The sequence below is a fragment of the Arachis duranensis genome, chromosome 5 (assembly GCF_000817695.3).
Source record: "Arachis duranensis cultivar V14167 chromosome 5, aradu.V14167.gnm2.J7QH, whole genome shotgun sequence".
Taxonomy (NCBI): domain Eukaryota; kingdom Viridiplantae; phylum Streptophyta; class Magnoliopsida; order Fabales; family Fabaceae; genus Arachis; species Arachis duranensis.
In genome coordinates this window covers 100,560,593-100,582,131 of record NC_029776.3, presented here as the reverse complement: position 1 = coordinate 100,582,131, position 21,539 = coordinate 100,560,593, and the positions used below count along the sequence as shown (strand labels likewise).

Genomic DNA, 21,539 nt, shown 5'->3' with positions numbered 1-21,539 from the left:
AAAGATGTGATTTGCCTTTTTTATCCCTCCCTCCTCCCTTCCCCCCGCCGGGTTGATGTGTTAATGGAAAACGAAAGGGACAATATTTGACTGTCTGTAAGAAGATACTGAGATACATCGATTGCACTGCATGTTGTGGATGGATATGATTGTCCTGGTTTGATTGTTCGATCTTAGATTGCCATATTGTTATACAAGGAAAGCTGTATGAACAAGTGATATTTGTGTTAAATCATAATCGAGTCCCACCTTGTGTGTACTTGTCTTACCCACAGAAGTTCGGAGATTTGTAATTCTCAATCGGCTAATGCTACGTAACCAAAATATTATAGATAATAAATAAAAATATATGATTAATAATATTTGTATTTATAAGGGAGTATAAATCATTTTTTTAATTTAATTGATATAATTAATTTCTGTCTATAATTAATTATCTTTTCTCATTTAATTATACTAAAAGTTAATTCTAAATTTAATGTGAATTAAATTCCAAAAAATTCTCTCTCATTATTATTATATGTATTTATAATTCTATAATTTTTTTCTCCCAAATAAAAATCTCAAATTCTTATATTTTTAATTTTTAAAAAATCTCAAATCACCTCAACACATTTTAAAAAAATAAAAACTTCTTAAATTTGATCGGTTTTTATTTATTCAAAATTATTAACATCCAAAATTGTTAATTTATGACCTGCAAAATGAAATAATAAATAATAATAAATTAGCACCAATTTATTGATTATAGATATCATGTATATAAAATATAAATATTATACGTATAAAAATATGGATATTAAATTATAAAATTTAACAACTTCTGTTATACAACTCATATTTTACATATAGATTATTATAAAATAAAAAATAAAAAATAAAATATAAACAAAAATTAAGAAATAAAATTTTAAAAGTAATTATTAACTCATTATATTACAATCAATAAATAAGTACATATATGAATATTAAATAAAAATATTAAAATAATTAAAATTATGATTTATTTGTGCACATACGAGATATCCGAGGTCCGACCTTTAGGCGTGAGCCTTAGGACGAGGTCGGACCTCTTATGAATTTGCCGAGTTTAAAACAAAACACAGTTTAAAATTTAGTAATATTAATTATAAAAATTTATTAATTATGGATATTATTAATATAAAATTTTGGATGTTATTAATATGAAATTTTGGATGTTATGTGTACCTTACCTAACTATAAATGTTATGTGTATGAATTTATGGATGTTATGACTTATGAGTAAATTTGCTAATTGAATAAATTAATTTAAGTATTTGATATTCTTTTTTTCAAATCTAATTATAGTATATGTAAATCAAAATAAATAATTTCACTTTGAAAAATATGAAACAAATTTTTAAATTATCAATGATTTAAAAAATTATACGTTAATTTAAATGTATAATATCTTCAAAAAAAATTAAAACATGCATCATAATTTATTAGTGCATATATGAAATAATTTGAAATATATAATAAAATATAGTTTAAAATTGCATAATATTAATTATAAAAATTAAGTGTATAAATATATAGATGTTACATAATAAATAAAAAATATACTTTTGTTATTATAATATAAATTAAAAACCATAAATATAAATTATATATATTCATTTAATAAGAATATAAATTGATAAAGTATGTATTTATAATATGCTATTTAATATACATAATTAATGTTTACAATAAATATTGCTAGGCGCGTGAAAGAATACTAATTAAATTTAGTTCATCTAATTAAATAAAGTTAAAAATAGAAAGTTTTGGTTGATTTTGGTTCCCTAAGTTTGGTTACCAAACTTTTTCCTTCTCAATATGAGTGTTATTTTAATTTAAGAGCATTTAACTCCTTATTTAATTATTTAACTTTTTAATTTTAGAGAACTTTGATCCGAAGCTCTCTATCCACGGGCTGTTCCTCACAGTAATTGATTTTAAGATGTAAGAAATATAAGCTTAGAACATTCTAGTGCAGTGATGAGCACAGTTAAAAGGCAGAGGACTCAAAGATTCAAGATAAAGAGTTAGGGGCGGGCGTCTTCTTGTTGTGTAGGAGAGGTGCATTGATATTGGGTTGGGTAGATGTTATTGAGCTACATAGCAACAATGTATGCCTATTCTATCAAGCGCGAATATTGTAATTAATCTATTTAGTTATATTTATCTTATTTAGTGTATATATAATTTGTTTGAATGTTTATGTGTCGTTGTATTTAGATATAATCTGATTTTTTGTTCTTTTGTTGGGGTGAATTACTACAGTCAGTCAACATTTTTAAAATGTGCATTCATGCAAAAGGTTATTGAGGCTTGTATGTCCACAATAATTCATCAGTGATTTATTTGACATATCATGAAAAAGATTCTAAATAAATTAAATGGCTACAAACGACACTAAGAAATTGAACACGAAATGAGTCATGTTATTTGGAACTCTTTTACAAAAGAATCATTTGATAGAAATTTAAAAGATTTTCTGATGAAGTATAGTGTTAGAAATAACAAGTGACTTTCAAGTAATGGTGTCTTTATTAGGATTAATTGATGTTGTTACTTTTAGTGTGTGGATATTTGTGTTTTGCTTGTGCAATAGAAGCTCAAATTGTATGTCTTTTGGCGTATTTTGGTTCTTATATTAGGTATTTTCTAAAATCTTAGAGCTTTTTGAATATCGTCATTCATGGATTTTAATTTATCTAGGTTATCACTTTTGGGTCGAGAAAAGAAACACACAAAAGAACGAGAGTATGAATGTTTTTTTTAACAAGTTTATTATGCGTAACAGCTCACTTATCCAATTCGTCAAACATTATGATAATTGCCTATGAAGTAGAAAACAGAGAGAATCAGATACTACAGATTTTCATACCATCATACCTTGGTTGTTTTTAGTTATGAACTTTTATAGTTGTTTGTAAACTTCTAATATTAAATTATGGATAATTTATTATATAAAATCGTGTATTGAATTTTATTAAATTAAAAATTAATAAAAGTGCTAAAATGTATATTTGACAAGAAAATTAAAGTTATTGAACACGAAAAGTAAAGTTTTGCAGAAATTATAAATGAAAAGTAAAAACAAGTGGAAGGAACTCTACAGAAATTTGACACGAAGCAGACTTAGAAAGTCATTGCGTAAATAATTTATGAAATAAAGTTCCAACCCCTATATTTTCGAGTCTTCCAATATTTATAGCCATGTCCTCAATTGCTAAACTTTGAAATAACACCTCCACATGAGCGAAAACATAGATAACTATTTCTGCTTTTTTGCTTTGATTCTGTGACGGTTACTGAATAATCTTCGACTTTAAAATTCTTCAATTTTTTCTTTCATTCGGACAACTTCTTGATTTACTATGCTAATCGAGCTCTTGCTTAACATTCCTAAATACGTTTTCTTCTATACCAAATTTTAGACTTTTATTCTAAAAGTTGCTTAATATTTCGATTTACCTCTTTTTTAAATTTAGTTATTTTTTACTAACAAGTATAAAAAATGTTAATTTATATTAATGATTTGAATTTTAATATTGTATATCATATTTAGAGAATAGTTGAAATCATATTTAAATTCATAAATGGTTTATGGCTTTATACAATAGTTAATATATTTTATTTTTTAATTTTTTTATCTATAGTTATAAATATAAATACAACTTTATTTTTTTATACTAATATTATTATTAATGTGTTTTTTATATGAATAACCATAATTGATATTTCATCTCACTAATTACTCTAATTAAATATAAAATTTTCAAATAACTTAATAAAAATAATTTAATATTAATTTTTTAAATTGTTTATTAACTATTTTTTATATTTACAAATTAATTTATTTTAATTTTACAAGGATATAAATCTAATGGTATATAATTTCACATCTTTGTCACCTAAAGTTTTTTATTATATGTCCAAAAGAAATCTAAATTATTAAAAGCTAAAATTTTCTACCAATACCTACTTACATATTTCTTGAAATTGACTTTTTTTTTATTTACTCTTATTTAACAGTACATTTATATTAATCAAGGGATGTACAGTTAGGATTAATGTTTATTTTTTTACTAATAATCGAATTTTTTTCAACGCTTTCATTTTAAAATGTTAAAATTTTAAATTATATAATACTATAATTTTGGTTTGTAAATTGCATATTATGATATAAATAAATAAATATTATAATAATATTAAAGTTGCTGGTAAAAATGGTGAAAAATGTAAATTATTAACAATGAGACAAGTAACAAAGAGTACAAAAGATATCTCCTATCTTTATATACTTAATAACTTTTTAACCGGTTGTGTGAAGTCTGTAAAACTTTCTTTTTATTGTTTTCACTTAATAAAAGCTTTTCAATAATTTATAGTATATTTTAGTTAGAAATTATTTTTAATATGAAAAGAAGAAAAATAATGTTTTAGTCAGTGTTATCAGAACTGGACCGAATAGGCCGGTTCGACCGGTACCGGTGATCTGGCCGGTTCGACCGGTACCGGTGATCTGGCCGGTTCGACAGACATTTGAATCGGATCCGCAATTAAATCGGTCAACGGTAGTCAAATCCGTTGAAAATCGGTCGGTTTGCACCCATATTCCACTAGATCCGTGCGGGTCCACGATACACTTGCGCGTTGCTGTACCATGGTAGAAGCTCCTGTACAAATTACTCCAAAAATGAGGTATGCATGATTCAAACACAGGCAAGCCAGCAAATACGCCCCTCATCCTACCACTGCGCCAGCATACATGTCATTATAATAAATGACAAAAATTAAATATATAATAAACTATAACTGAATTTTTATGTGTTTTTTATCCTTTTAAATATGGATTCACATAGTAACAACACATAGTATATAAATATATTAATATATTGATATTGATTGTGTTATGTTTTATTTTTTTTGTTCATTAAATTGAAAAAATATTTTATATTAGTGACTAATTTATTATCTCATTTTACACCATAAATTATATATAAAAATTGATATTTGATTGTTATTAATATATTTTTGAAAATATGTATTTAATTTTTAATTTTATTTCTATAATAGTATAATAAATATAAATTAATTAATAAATTATTGAAAATTAAAAATAATAGTTATTTTAATATAAAAAACAAAATAAAAATATTTATGATAGAATAAAATTAACAAAATACTTATTTAGTGACCCAGTAATCTGACCGATTCGATCACCGGTTCGATTTTGACAATTAGTTGAATATTAATATTTGAAATATATTATAATAGGTGTTTGCTACGGTACGATGATAAATTCATACGTACCAATATATTTAATATATGGACAAATAATAATTAGCCACGTGGAATTTATTTTCCACATTAGCATTTGATTTTTCTTTCTTAAATATATAATATATCATCACTTTTACTAAAACACCTATTTAATTAAATAAAAATAAAAAATATTTATTTATTTAATTTTATAAAAAGAATTAAACATCCTTCCTTTATTTGATTAGACAAAAATACCCTTTGAATACCCCTATCTTAACAGCTTCTCTCCAAATCAAAAAAGGAAGTTAAAACAGAAACCCTAGCTTATCCACCACCGCCGCAAGGACTGCCGCCGTCCGTTGCTCTCAGGCACTACCATTGTCGTCTGGTCGTCCGTGCTTCTTCCTCCTTCAAGAATCGCAGCTTCTTCTTCCTCAACCTCGGCGCGTCAGTTCCTGGTATTCATCTGCTCCATTGCGATCTTGCCGCCATCCGTCGGGCGCTCAGTCACCATCGTCTTCGTCTGGTCGTCGCAGATTCTTCCAACCCACCACCGTCTTCTGAGTTGTGTTCGTCGCCTGGCCTCTGTCTCCGTCACGATTCTGCCCCCCTCTTCTCAGACTGCTCAGATGAAAAACCCATCTCCATTCCAATTTCCTTCCTTCGAGCTCAGAGAGCAGAAGCTCAACCAAGAAAAAAACCTTAAACTTCGACGGTCAGTTCACTGCTAACTTCTTCTACGTTTTTTATTTAGCCATTTGCAATGATTATTTTATTACTGAATATTTGAATGTTTTGTGTTTTAATTTTTTATTGAATGATTATTTGATTACTAATGAGCTCTAGTTCTGCTGTGTTGCTATTTTTGTATGTTGTGATATTTTTTTGAATGAGCTTCTACTGTGGTGCTGTTTTGTGTGTTGCTGTGTTGCTTTTTTATGTGTTCTTTATTTTTTATTGACATGCATCTGAGTGATATCACCACTGTAACTTAACTACTAAGTATTGTAGTACTTGATTTTAGTTATATTTTTAAATTTCTTGATTCTTGGTTGGTATATTTTCTGCAGATCTCTAATATTCTCTTGGTTGCTATTCTTGATTCTTGATTATTGTTATGATTTTTTAATGCTTCTATTTTTTCCTGTTCTATACTTGACTTGATTCTGTTCTTTGATTTTGATTCTGGATTCTTGATTTTTCACTGCATCTATTATGATTCACCCTAGCACGCTATTTGATGTTATTTCATATACGAGTGTTTTATTTATATCATAATTAGTAATACAACTCTAAATCTTTGAAGTTTGGCTAATTATAATTCATAGAGCATGTTACAAATCATTTTTATAAAACTCAGAAGAAAATTGAAAAGCTGCATGCCTATTGAAAGTTGAAACCAAATTAATAGTACTGTTTTAACTCTTTCCTAGTAGTCAATAGCAGAAATAGGCATTTGGTTTAAATATGCATGTAATGTTACAAAGAATTTGATCATTGTTACTTATCTAGCTTAAATTTTTATTTTTTTACCTTTTTGACTAAACAGATTTTTGTCTCTCTTAATGACTTTTAGTTTATCACTGTAAAATTGATGAGCAAACCAGAGAGTTTTAAGGAACTAAGACAGCAATGAAAGAAGGAAATACTTGCTATTTAATTCTTTGTTGATTGTTATTATCAATCTTATATTTGGTTTAATATTTCTTCAATGTCATTATCACATGTTCTCTTAGGTTTTGAGTGGATGTGATTTTGGGTTTTACTTATTTGTTATCTCTCTACTTTGGTCTTTAGATTTCAGTGGATATGCTTATATTCAGAATTCAGTTGTATAGAAAGATAATATGATGTTGCTTACCAACTTTTATTGATGACAGAAACTAGGAGAGCTTATTTATTTATTTGTTTATTCATTTAATTTTTGTTCCTTTGCTCATTTTGTTTTCATTCATTTAAGTTTAAATTTCGAGGGAGCTAATGAAGGTTTCCCAAATATACTCCATTTTGGTCAAATTTGGATCTCTTTTGGTTTAAATCTAGTTAGGCCACTTTCAGCATCTCATTACTGATTCAGCACACAACTGGAACTAACTTTTACTAGGCAGTATTGTATACCCTTATCATAAGTGTTCAAAAATTCTCTGGGTTTATTCATTTATTTTTAGCTCAACTTTTTCTTTAATAAACCGAATATTCTGGTCCTGGTTGTTATTATTTTGACTAACGTTAATTGAAGAAAATAGATGAGGCACATGATTTAGCTGATTCATTCATCAGCATGTATGACTCAAAAATTACTTTATCACAGGTATGCTCGTCAATTTTATGTAGCATATACATTGAACAAGTCATATTTACTTCTGAATTTAACTGTTCTGTTCCCTATTTGTATAGCTGGAGAATGTGCATTGCCATGTAAAACGGTACTTTGTGAGATTCCACAGTCTTTTGGGACCAGCCAACCGGAGGACATTATGGTAAAAGGGGAGGAAAGGTGAACTGGAGGGCATTATGGTAAAAAGGGAGGAAAGGTGAGGGGAGAGGATTATGTGTGATAATAAACTATTGATATGTTTCTTTTCATGGAGTTTTGCTTTGATGCATTACTTTAGTGTTTGTGAAATTCAGGGCATGGATTGGATCTATGTGTAGTTTGAACTAGCCCTGCTTGAGCATTTCCTTTAGATGGTAAATGACTGGTTTTGTTTATCAGTTTATAAGAGTTTATCAATTAAAAATATTATCAGTTGGCATCACTTTTGGCGGTCCGGCAATACTCCGCTATAAGGATCAATTTAAAGAAGCTGTCTTCTTGGCTTTTGACTCAACATCCTAGAAGGTTTTATTCTCTCTCAACCTTGTTGATAATGGTCTACTAGTACATATCTGACATTGGTTATTCTTATTCTCAATGACAGGTTAATGGGGCTGCTGATCATCTTCTACGATCCCTTCTTGGAAGTCAAGTTCATTATTATCCAATAGATCAGTACAGGTATGTATATAGCTGGTTGTGTAAGATTTGTTGTGTTTGCATATTCTAGGTGAAGGAAAGTGCATGTTTGGTTGGCATTTTTATTTCTATTTTCAGTTTTCATTTTCAATCTTCTTTATTTTTAAGATTTGTGAAGGAAAAAGTGAAATAAAAAAACAGGATTTTAGGGCCTATTTGGTTGCAATTTCAATTTTATTTTCATTTTCTGCTATATTTTGACTACAGTGATGATCAAGCATTTTCTTTAAATTGTCTTTCTGGGTGGTTATTAGTTTCATGTTTCTTATATGCTTTATTTGATTCCAGGATCTGAAGTCATTCTCTTCATTTATCATGGCTATTCTCTTAAGGTATTTCCATTTTCATTGTTTCCCAATGTAGTTAGAAATTGTTGTGCTATGGGTAATTTGAGAGACTAATACGTTGCTGGTTTTTCCTTGAAGTTCTCATCATGAATCCTTGAAAGCTCAGAAAGCAATTAATGGGGTAGACTTATCCCCTTCAGATGATTGTTGACTTGTATTGTAGTTTTATTGTCTTGATATAATTTAATAGTTCCTGATTTTTAACAGCTTTTTGTAAAGTACAACATCCAATTTTCTGGAGTATTTAAAAGCTTTTTTAGGATATCAGACAAAGACAACCATACTTGTGGACTGGGATTTTCAGATTTGGTTTCTCAGATTGGCTCTATGAGTTTTGATTCCACTGGCTTGCATTGGCGGTAAATGGCAACTCATTTGGCCTTCTTTCTTTTCATATTTGACTAGAATCCTGAGTGAAACAGCTGGTTTGTATTGCTTGTTATATACTTTTGAATCCTCCTTTGTGCTATCTTTTGTGCATTGTGTTTACTATTTATGTTTTTGCTTGTATAGGTCACTTTTTGAAGAATTTGAAAAGTCAACTTCCTCAGACAAGGATACTTGCAATTTCGGCTTTGAATACACTCTTAAAGAAATCACCGTACAAACTGTCACCTGGTGAGAAATCTGCTGTACTCGAGGATTTGCAAGGCAATGCCAAGTCATCCCTTGAAGAAGCTTTAACTCACACCTTTAATGGCTAATATGGCTAGAACAATTTTGAGAGATTCTGACAAACACCAAAAAAAAGTGTGTTGCATATTAGTGGATTTTCTTTTTCTTTTTTTCCAACCTTGTTTTTGTTTTAGTCTATTCTTTACAGTTCATTTTTTGTGCTTGACCCTGGTGCCATTTAATTCTCTGGGGCCAGTCCCTTGTACTTTTAGGTAACAAATAATGAAAAAAAAATTCCTTCTTTGTATGCTATCATTTGTTAAAGTTACTATAAATTCTTCTGTTTCGGTACTCATTTTCTGTTTGAATCTAATAAAACACTAGAAATTTTAGTACAACATATTAACTAACTACTGAACTTCATTCAAAATTGATTTTGACAAGTTCTTTTGTCTCTAGAAACAAGCCAAAGATGATACTATGTGGGATCGATAACATCAGAGATCTCTTTGGTCCCAAGGTATTGTTAAGTTATACCAAATATATGGTCCCGTGCAACAACTTTTTTCTTGATAAGTTTTACAAGTGATATTGTCACAAAACCATATATGCTTCATGTTTGATGCAGGTGGATCTTCACCTCATAAAGAAAAATTCAATTTGTTGTCTTGGAATTAACTAGAACAATTCATTTTTCCATTGAATTTCTTGTCATTTGTTGAAAGAAAGTGAAAGAAGTTTTGTGGTCAAATATTAACTGTAAGAATAGTTAGATCTCTTACGAAGAATTCTGGTGTTGGAAAATTATGGCATTAGCATTTTTTTATTCTTCAGCTATGTTTTGTTACTATTATTTTCATATAAAACACTGAATTTTTAGCATCCGTGGCCTTGTTACAACGTTTCTACTCATTGATAAAGCTTACATAGATTTCACTTATGCAATTTATAAATTTCATTGTGGATATTAATGTACAAGGAATCAAATCAAGGAATGTTACAAGCAATTGTTAAGTTGTAATCATGATTGCATCCTCTGAAAATGAACAAAGTATATACATGAAAGAAGAAAGAAAACAACAATTAAGTGGTGCAACATGCACATTTCAAAGTATATCAAGAGCATGTACCTCGAAGCAGTATTGAGTTTAATTCTTATATATATACAAGTAAGACAGTGAATGACAGATTACAAGCTTCATTTTGTTAGCATATCAACCGTTGAACAGAAAAATTATAATCTTATTGCAATTACTTGCAAGTGAAATTACTATATTAATCTGACTCACAACAATGACACCATTTTGCTTTCCATATAGTCATAAATTTTGTTAGCATATCAACCGTTGACTCCCTAACATTAACTCTAGTGTTGGATTTCAAATGAATTTATATTCTAAGATAGGAACAGAGACAATGGTGGCTTGTTTCTATCCAAAACAAGCAACAAAAAATATGCATTATCTACCATGACATTCATCCTCCTTCTGGCTCTCCATATCTCTCTATCTGTCTACCAAATTACTCTGATAACCACTGAAAATGAAAAACAACCCAATCCCCTTTGAAAAGTGACAAAGTTCAAGGGATATGAATGCAACTTTGACATTAAAAATATACAATATGCACCTTTCAAGAATGATCACCCACCGTTACAACTTTAAAAGGGGTTTCTAATGGCTCTCCATACATCTCATTGAAGAATGATCACCCACCGTTCATTGACATGATCAATCCAAGAACAGCCACAACATACTATTAAAAAAAAGGGACCGACTAGGTAGTAAAATGAAGAAATAAATACAATCATTGGATTCCTCCCAATTTAAAACACATATATGCTACTAGTTCACAATCATTGAACCACATAGTTTTAGCACTATATAACAGATATTATTAACTGAAAGATGTTCTGGCCCTTAAACTTTAATAATAAAGAATAATATATTAGATAATTGTGTTCTTGAACTAGTTCTCACGTAAAGAATAATTGATAAACCCCATTTGTAGGGTTTATCTTGTATTGATTTTAGGGAGTTTTATCACCTTTTACCCACATTTATTCAATGAAATAGCATGGTTTTGTATATTCTCCTTTAATTGTGCTTAAGAGTGAAAACATGCTTTTTAGGACTTAAAATAGCTAAATCTAATTCTCCTTGATTCCATTAGATGCCTTGATATGTTTGTTAAGTGATTTAAGGTTTAGGAGGCAAAGATTGGATCAAGGGAATGAAGAAAGAAAGCATGAAAAGTTGGAGAACTCATGAAGAAATGAAAGAACCGGAAAGCTGTCAAGCCGACCTCTTCGCACTTAAACGACCATAACTTGAGCTACAGAGGTCCAAATGATGCGGTTTCAGTTGGGTTGGAAAGATAACATCTGGGGCTTCGAAACAATATAAGATTTGCTATGGTTTAACCACGCATGGTGACGCGTACGTGCATAGTACGCGCACGCGCCGTTGCTGCCACCTGGTTCACTTAAAGCAAAACGTGGCCAGCGAATTCTAAAGCCTTGTGGGCCTAATCCAACTCATTTCTAATGCTATTTAACCCAAGGAATGAAGAGGGAAACACAAGTTAGTTACCATTAGTTTAGATTAGTCATAGTTTAGTTTTAGAAGTAGTTTCTAGAGAGAGAAGCTCTCACTTCTCTCTAGGATTAGGATTAAGATTAGGTTTAGTTCTTAGATCTAGATTTTAATTCATCTTCTTCTACTTCTATCTTCTCAATTCCTTATTGTTAGATTCATTCTTCTTCCATTCTTTTGTTGTAATTTCCTTTATGTTGTTCTTGTGTTTTGTTGTAGATCTACTTTTGTTTCTTCTACTCTCTTTCAATTCAATCAAGGTAATTCATAATAAATGTGTTTCTTTTGATTGTTGTTGTTAATTCCTTTCAATAATTGTTGTTAGATTTTATTCTTGTTGTCAATTTACTATGCTTTTCTTTTGTGCCTTCCAAGTGTTTGAGAAAATGCTTGGTTAGAATCTAGAGTAGAGTTTTATGTTCTTGGCTTGGAAAGGTAACTTAGGAACTCTCGAGTTACTAATGTCCAAGTAATTGATGATTGGGATCCATTGACTCTAGTTCTCACGAATTGAATTAGTGGAGAGTTAGGACTTATGGACTAGGATTGATATAGCTCATTTGACTTTCCTTTACTACTAGTTAGAGGATGATTTAATGAGATTAATCCTTGCCGGATGATTTAATGAGATTAATCTTTGCCAATTCTCATATTGTGGTTAGTGATTAGGATAGAGATCCTTGACCACCAACCCTTGCCAAGATCTTTTTAGGCCTTAACTTACTTTCTTGCCATTTATCTTTCATGTTTCTTATTAAAACCCAAAAATAACTCACAACTAATAACAAAACACTTCATTACAATTCCTAGGGAGAACGACCCGAGGTTTGAATACTTCGGTTTATAAATTTTAGGGGTTTGTTTTAGTGACAAACAACTTTTTGCATGAAAGGATTATTGTTGGTTTAGAAACTATACTTGCAACGAGAATTCATTTGTGAAATTCTAAACCGTCAAAAATCCAATCATCAATAATCACCTAAAAGATAGAAAAAAAAGGAAATGTCATAACATGCTTCTACTCTAAATAGATATGCCTAAAGGCCTTAAAAAATAGCAATAGCATTTTTCTTCTCATATCTGATTGGTTCTCATGAGACTGATCTTGCTTGACTATGGTATCCTTCCAGCCCTGTTCAAGCAAACAAAAAATAAGCAGGCTTCCTGGATCCATTACTCTATGAGATCTGTTTATATATAATTACAAAGGAGATGATAATTGAGATCTAGTAAAAGCAAATGTGCTTACCCTCCAAGGTGTACTCAAATATAAAGCATCATCCTATTTGAGATCTTGTGAGACAATGGCAGAAAGTTCATCAGATAGCCATAATATTCATAAATTGTTAGCTCTAATCCAAAGATCCCCTGTGGCTGTAACTCTGTAACCTTTACCTACCTAGCCCTTGTTTTTATTTTAGACTCGCCCGGATATGAATGTGCAACAGAGCAAGCAGCAGGGATAAAAAATCTGAAGCTTGAAGCTGGAAATTCTCGCCCAGGAACAAGCATAGACCCGTAAATTTCAAAAGAAACTAGAATGAAATTTCATATGCAATATAGAATGCAATAGAAAACTCGATAGTGTTAAATAAGAGATGAGATAAAAAAAATTTCTTTTAGTTTTGTACAAATGAAACTATGTGCAAATCAATCAATTGAATTTCATTCTTTACAAAGGGGAAAAATTCATGAACTATGACATAAATTACTGACCTCAACTCCAAGAGGTTTGATTTGACCAAGAGCTTTCGCTGCACACAAACGGCAGCGACCGGCGACCGGCTCTGGCAACGACCGGCGACACGACGGCGAGAGCAGAGACGACAGCAAGCGGTGACCCGATGGTAAGCTGCTCCAAGCCACAGACAGAGAAGCCAGCGAGGATGGGGACGACGTGCCAAGCTACCTGGGTTCCGGACAAAGGGAAGACGAAGAAGCGGAAGCGCTGAGACAGAGGACGACTTGGGGCTAGGGTTTTGCATTTTGGTTTGAACTTTTCTTGATTTGCTTCAGAAAGGTGGGGCACGAATGATATTAGAAAAATTGGAGAAGATGAAGAACCATTAATTTTTAGTTTAATTGATATATTTTGCTTTGCTTTAGAGGAGGACAGATTGATTAGAGGAAGGAGAAGATGAATAAGGATTGATTTTTTAATATGTTTAATCTAGGAGAATTGGACAAATTCTTTGTTTTTAATATGTTTAATCCAGATGAAGAACAATTTTTATTTTTTGTTTTTTAATATATTTTTATTTTATTGTTTCAATTATTTAAATTTATAAAATTAGGATTAATTGAATTCTAAAAAAATGACGATATACTATATATTTAAAAAAAAATCAAATACTAATATAAAAAATAAATTCTACGTGGTTAATTATTATTTATCCATATATTAAATATATGGGTACGTATGAATTTATCATTCTACTACTCGAGCAAACACCATTATAAAATTATAAAAATCATTCAACAAGTCCCACATCATTCAACACGTCCCCAATACGGAAAAACACCAGAACCGCTTCCAATATATAAAACATCAACTAAAAGTGTCAACCACCGATATAACTACCATCGACTACCAGGTCATGTCCGGTGACAAATTCGGAGTCACCGGACACGAGAAACAGCACCGCGTCGGCAACATGCTTCGGAGTCAAAACCATACCCTTCAACCTTGCGTTATGCGCGTACAGCATTTGCATATCCTCCGTCTCCAACCCAAACGACGCACAGGTCAGGGGCGTGGCCAGCGCGTTGGGGGAAACGCAGTTCACCCTAATGCCGTGCGCTGCGAGCTGTAGGCTTGCCGCGCGCACTAACCCGAGAACCGCGTGCTTTGACATGGTGTAGTCGACACGCCGGGGAGTACCGTGTGTGGCTGCCACGCTTCCCGTGCACACGATACTGCCTCTCACGCGCCCCTCCATCATGGCACGGGCCGCGTGTTTGACGCAGAGGGCCATGCCGCGAGCATTGACAGCGAAGAGGCGGTCGAATTGGGAGATGTCAAGGTCGAGGACCGTCTGGTCTGAAGGGCTTAAGATGCCAGCGTTGCTGAACATGATGTCCACTTTTCCGTGAGAGTTGACTGTTGTGTTCACAAGGATTTTTATTTGATCCTCGTTTGCCACGTCACAGTGGACGTAGGTGCACCTGCGAATGTTTCCAAGGAAAAATATCATATAGAAAAAGTAGAATAAACGGCCTAATCACTCAAATTGATCTTTGAAAAATTTTAGACTGAATCTTTTGATATGTAATAAAAATTTTAGTTAGGAGTAAAAAAATAAAAATAAAAAATCAACATCATTCAACAAATAAACTTATTTAATTACTCAAACTTTTTTAAATTATTCTTTTTTTTCTTTTTACTTTTTTTTATTTTTTAAATATTAAAATTGTATTCACCCACTATCTCTCATCGGTTCACTATTCACCTAAATTATAAATCCTAAATTATATATTTTAAATTAGTTTTATTTTATTTTACCTTCAAATATTTTTTAATTAATTATTTTTATGTTTTTATTGTTTTAAATTTTAGATGTTTATATTTAATATTCAATTTACATATTTATTAGTTTAAAAAATACGGACTCCTAGGACTCTTTCTTCTAAAAAAATATTATCCTTTAAAAGTTTTCGAAGATATCACTCTTATCGAAGAGACAATTGATCCTTTCATGGATTTCAATCAAATTTTTTACATATGTTTTAGATAATTAGGTGTCAAAAAATACACTTTAAAAAAAATTAGTTTCCTTTCAAAATGACAGAGAGACATATCCGAGGGAAGTATCTTTTAAGGACTTACAGAAAATAAAAATTTATTAGACGAAAGTCTTTGATATAAAATTCTCTAAAATCAATTCGGGTGTTGTTGGTACTAAAAGTGAATTTTTTCAATAAGAAGGCATTTTGACTACAAATTATGTCGATCTAATGAAATTAGTTAAAATTAGCAATAAATACAGATACGAGTCGAATTCGAAATAAAGATGGTACAATAGCATCAAAATTGAAGATTTTCAACACTTAAAAAAAATTGAAAAACAATTATTATTTTTCTTAAATATTGATAAATTCTATTTTGTTGTTATAAATTGTATTGAAAAGTATGGAGTTTATCAACTAAATCACACAATTTTAGCTTAATTCATGGAGTTTTTTAATTATTACTTCCAATAAACTCATGAGTGAAAAATATGTTTTTATACTCTTAATCATTGATCTTTCTTAATTCTTTTTTATGTCATTCGATGTCGTGATCAATTTTATTTAAGTGTTTTAGAGTTAAGGCCCTTCAGTAGCTACAAGGAATCGAAAAGAACGGAGCAAAGAAGCAAATTTGGGAAGCAATTTGGAGCAAAAGTTGCTAAAGTCCTCGCATGGGCGAGCTTATGTCGCCCGTGAGAGTTATTTGCGTAGGCGAGCTTCTGTTGCCCGTGCAAATTATCCGCAAAAACAAATTTTCTTCGCATCTGCAAGATTCTCTCATGCACGAGATTCTTGTATGCGCGAGATTTTTCCGCGTGAGCGAAAAACCTCCACGTGCTTGGATTAATAAAAACATGCGCTTCCTCGTTTTGGACTTCCAAAAAGTTCCAATTGCCATATTATGAAGCATTTTGGGTGCCAAGATAATGGAGAGAGGGGACACATTTATACATTTATATTTTACATATTGTTTTTTTTTTAGGTTTTAGGGAGATTCTAAAGAGAGAAGTTCCAACTTCTTTCTAAAATTCCTAGGATTTTACTTAATTTTCTTGTTAGTTTTAGATTTTAGTCTTGTTTAATTATATAGTTTTAATTTTGTTTTCTTATTCTTGCATTATAATTCTCTTAGACTTTGGTGTTAGTTTGCTTTCTTCCGTTTTGTTATTTGATGAACTTGTGAATTTTTGAGTTTTATTAATACAGTTGATATTTTAAGTTTTATATTTGCTTGTTTAAGTTGTTGACGTTGTTTTCTTGAATTTGGTAGTTGTAGATTTTATCAATGTTGCAATGTATGATGTTTTACTTTTATATATTCTAGGTGTTTGATAAAATACTTGGATTAATTATAGAGTAGAATTTTTAACTCTTGCCTTGGGTTGGTAACTTATGTGACCTTGAGTTACTAATATCCAAGTTAATTGATAATTTAGAGATTTTAATTAATCTTGTTTCTATTGACGCTAATCTTTTGCTAATTCAATTAGTAAATTGATTAGAACTTATGGATTAGGATTAGTTAAGCCCGCTTGACTTTTTTCACCATTTACATGTTGACGAATGGGATTTGCTCTTTATAATTATCATGTTGTGGTTAATGACCACGATAGTGATTTTTAACCATCAATCATTTTCAGGATCTTTCTTAATTAATTTCCTTAATTGTCTTAGTTTAATTACCATTTGATATTTAATTATTGTTTACTTCTTTAATTTCTTGTGATTTAGCTTCTTGTTTATTGTAATAAAAACTTCCGATTTCTCATAGCCAATAATTGAACACTCGATTATAATTCTTAGGGAGAATGACCTGAGATTTAAAACTCTCGATAATCGATTTGAATTGTGACAATTTTTCTAAACTTTGATAGGATTATTTTCTTATTTAGAATTATGCTTACAACGAAATTTGAGTTTTATAACTTGTGAATTTTTAAATTGGTGTTTAGCCATGCATCAAACGTCAAGACTTTTTACTCCTTCTTCAAACTGAATTGAGAATATAGGTGCGAATTTTGGGGTGTAATCTGAAGAGAATGTGAGATTTGAAGACTAAAGTAAAAGAAGACGTGGGATATCGAAACTTGGGAGTCAAGATTCTTCATGGTCAAGACAAGGTCGTTGCTTGAAAAAATCAGAAAGATAGATCGTGGTCAAGATTCTTCACGGTCAAATCTATCTTCATGGTCTCTATAAGTAAGAGAAGTCCATATGAGTTTAGAGATTGCAATAAAAAATATTTCATCATCACACAAGAACTCTGCAAAAATTTTTAGTCCCAGCAACGCAATGACCAACGGAAAATCATGAAGTGCAAGTGCATGTGAGTGTTAGGAGTCTATTTTTATTTTATTTTTCCTTTTTTTCTGTTTTAATTCATTTCTTTGCTTTTAATATTTTTATTGTTATTTTTCTTTCCTTTAGTTTCAATTTTACTCTTTCATTTATTTTACGTACTTCCTTTTATTTGCTACAATTTGCCAACAGTATTTTGACATAGCTTATTTTGCACAAATGCTAAGTAATTCCCGAGTCGAACCCAATCTTTTTCAAAGGAGTCGTATCTGTTTTTCGAATTGAGATTTTGATACAAGTTTGATTCGACACCCTATCAAGGTTACCAAAAATCAAGTGAAACAAATTGACACGCTCAGTGGGACACTGGGTTAAATAACGTATCAAATTTTTACATATGATTACGTAGTGGAAAATTAATTCTGTTTGATAGAGTCTCTACTTTGACGAATATATCAAATAATAACATTGGTAAAAATACAAGAGGCCTAAAGGCAGAGACTGGCCCATCAAGTCAAAGGATGAACCTTGTGATAATAGAAGAAGTCTCTTTGACAGTACCCAATACATGGCCTCCATATGGACTACCTCCAAATTACTATTCACCAATGAAAGATACTAACATGGGATTTATAGGAAGTATGACCATTACGAGGAATAATCCTTGTATAACCCGACATCTCTTCTAGGATACTTTCCAGTGGGTATACCGACTCACTATAACCCTAATATGACAAATTATAATGCTTATCAATATTTGATAAGCAATCACCCATATTTAGGATCGGTCCAATATCCTTGCAATCTGATGTAGTAATGCTAAATGTTGTTTCGACACAAGGCACGGGGGCAACCCAATGAAGTTTCCAGTTGGTGGAGGACGTGCCTCTATATTTCTCGGGATGTCGAGACAATTAAGTTTCTGACAAAACAACGTTTCCTAATGCGGTCGAATCTTTGGCCATGTTTAGACAACAAATTGAGAATAACCATCATGATTTAGTCAATATGCTTACACAGCAAATGGCTACAGTTTAAATCCTATAATGAAAAATAATTATGTAAGGATAGAGCAGATAGCTACGTGTCGATGATATTACAGGAGCAGTCGATGAACCGTTTGTACCGCCAATAGGTGGAATGCCGGTTAATAATCTTCTTCTAATGTTAAATAGAGGAGATGATCCAAATAAAATGTTGAATGAGACAAGAGCAAACAATGCTGCTCAAGTTTATGGTCAGAATATAATCCAAGTTATCAAACAAATTTTAAAGAGAACAGAGTTAAATATAGGAATGACAAATCAACTCTATTTTATATCTCCCTTTTCAGATTATGCTTTACAGACTGAACTCTCCAAAGGAGTCAAAACTCCCAAATCCCTCACTAAATTTGCAGAAGAAAGTGGGGAATCGACGGTCGAACACATAGCTCGTTATATAGTGAAAATCGATGAATTAGCTAGTAATGAATATTTGAAAATAATATATTTTTTCTCTTCTCTGACAAAGAATTTATTCACATGATTTTCAAACTTGTAACCTAACTCAATCTATAGCTGAATTTGGTTAGAAAGAAGTTTTAATGATCAATTCTTTAGAGGTGAAATGAAAGTAACATTGTCTGATTTATTCACAGTGAGAAGGAAAAAATCTGAGTTGATCAATGACTATTTGATTCAATTCAAGAATATGAGAAACAAATGTTTTAGTCAAATAGTTTTTGAAAGATCACTCGTTCTCCAAATGGATCTCCGAAAGATTTTTTTAATCAAATTCGTCATTTAAAGATTTTAAATTAGTCATGCTAGTCCTTCTGTCATTTTCTTTGTTGATGGTGTCAAAATTTGCTAATGTAACACGTTAAGTGATACCACAACACACAATTAGAAGTCTTAATTAACTATTAACATAATAAGTTTATAAAATTAGATCAAGTCAAAACCTAATTGATGGAGAAATTTAAAGCATTGGAATTTTTTAATTTAAAGTTTATTTGATCTACTTTTATAAACTAATCATATTAATAGTCAATTAGGACTACTAGATATGTGTTATGATACATACCACATTAACAAATTCTGATACTGTTAGCAATAGAAGTGACGAAAAGACTAACATGACTAATTTAAAATCTTTAAAAAACGAATTTAATTAAAAGAATTTTTCGAAAATCAATTTGAAGAATGAGTAATATTTTAAGAACTAATTTACCCATTTATTCTATGAAAATTCGATCCAAAAAACTTTAATTCAGAATACATACATACGTATATAATATTTGATTATTTTCATTATATTTTTAAATTTTTTAGAAGTGTTTTTATTATTTTAATCTATCAAGAATATTTTTGTTAAGCACCCAAATCTTTTTTGTATTTTACACCTTTTTTCATACAATATACAATAGATGCATGGTTGGATACTTATTTAAATACTTGTGGCATAGTCACTTATTTTATAGCTACAAGATTATAAATATTGTATAATAAATACGCAAATATTTTAAAAGAAATTAGTTTATAATGTCGAGTGTTTTATTGAAATATTTGCTGCGCACGGTTACAATTTAGTATGTAGTTTAGGTAGTGTTTGTTTTTGAAGACAGGATATAGAGATATATATAACGAATATTTAAAATATGTTTAGATATATGGACACAGAATATATTATTTCTAGGACATTATTTTATATTTTTATATTCACTTTTTTATGAAGGATAATGATAGACATGAAATTTAAAAATGTGGACTCGGATTTTTTTATCAAAATGTTTTTTCCTTTTTATTCATAAATATTTTTTATTATTCTACTATTATCTCTTTTTATTTTTTTTAATTTTAGCTTCTTCTTTATGTGATAGTTCTTCTTTCTCTACGTTCTTTTGTTTAAATACTCTCTTTTTTTAGTAGAATTTCTTACTTGACTGGATAATTAATTTATTCTTTTTTATCGTTCATTCTCTTTTTCATGGCATATTGTATTAACGAAAACTTAATTTACTTTTCTAATTTATGTTACTTTATTATTCTTAATTTTGTTACTTTAATATCATTTTTATCTTATTGGTTTATAGACTAATTCTTTTTGTAATTTTTTGTATTCCTACTTACTCTTATTTTTATTAAATTAATTTATATTTAATGTAAAAAATTTAGAATTATATGACTATTTTAATTATTTTATATAATATTTTAATTTTATTCATATCTATCTAAATATAATATAAGATATTACATTAATATCTTATTCATAGTATCCAAATACAATACATAAAAAATAATTTTTAATATTTCTATTTTATTATCTCTGTCTTAACGTCATATCATCTTCTATCTCCAACCTTCCATATGTTTTATTTGTACCTGTGTCCTATGGCGTATATATACTTACTCCCAGTTTCCTCTCAAAAACACTTTAGGATTAGTTTCTAGATGTACTACTTTAATTTTGCTAATACTTTTTTCATGGGGCATGTTAATAATAGGAGAAAATTTTATTTTTTTCTCCAAAAAAATGTTAAAAATATATTTTCTTTTTCTTTATTTGTATTTTTTTTGTTATAATTTTTAAATTTTTTTATTTATTTTAAATTTTTTGTATTAACTAATGTTAATTTTATTCAATTTTAAAAAAATTATTTTTTATAAAAATATTTTT

The 21,539-nt window shown here is 30.0% G+C and overlaps 2 protein-coding genes and 1 long non-coding RNA gene across 4 annotated transcripts in view; 2 read left to right on the top strand and 1 right to left on the bottom strand.

Annotated features, from left to right (window-relative positions):
• LOC107491335 (uncharacterized) overlaps positions 1-259 on the top strand; it is a gene marked incomplete in the record, with an annotated part of 1,276 nt that extends 1,017 nt beyond the window's left edge. Inside the window, 1 exon segment of the mRNA XM_016112179.3 lies at positions 1-259.
• A 5,321-nt stretch (positions 260-5,580) lies between these two features.
• On the top strand, positions 5,581-9,889 carry LOC107491336 (uncharacterized). Of its 2 annotated transcripts, none has more exons than XR_002376164.2 (8): positions 5,581-7,591; positions 7,678-7,777; positions 8,031-8,122; positions 8,202-8,278; positions 8,585-8,628; positions 8,722-8,764; positions 8,851-9,068; positions 9,157-9,889. It is a non-coding gene; the product is annotated as an uncharacterized LOC107491336 (long non-coding RNA). The 2 variants fall into 2 exon arrangements; XR_002376157.2 differs by having other exon boundaries at positions 7,815-8,122.
• Positions 9,890-14,289: 4,400 nt separating this feature from the next.
• LOC107491048 ((-)-isopiperitenol/(-)-carveol dehydrogenase, mitochondrial-like) overlaps positions 14,290-21,539 on the bottom strand; it is a 9,389-nt gene continuing 2,139 nt past the window's right edge. The window contains exon 2 of the mRNA XM_016111821.3: positions 14,290-15,017. Coding sequence (XP_015967307.1) covers positions 14,414-15,017 — 604 coding nt within the window. The 3' untranslated portion in view covers positions 14,290-14,413. The remainder of the gene's footprint in view (positions 15,018-21,539) is intronic.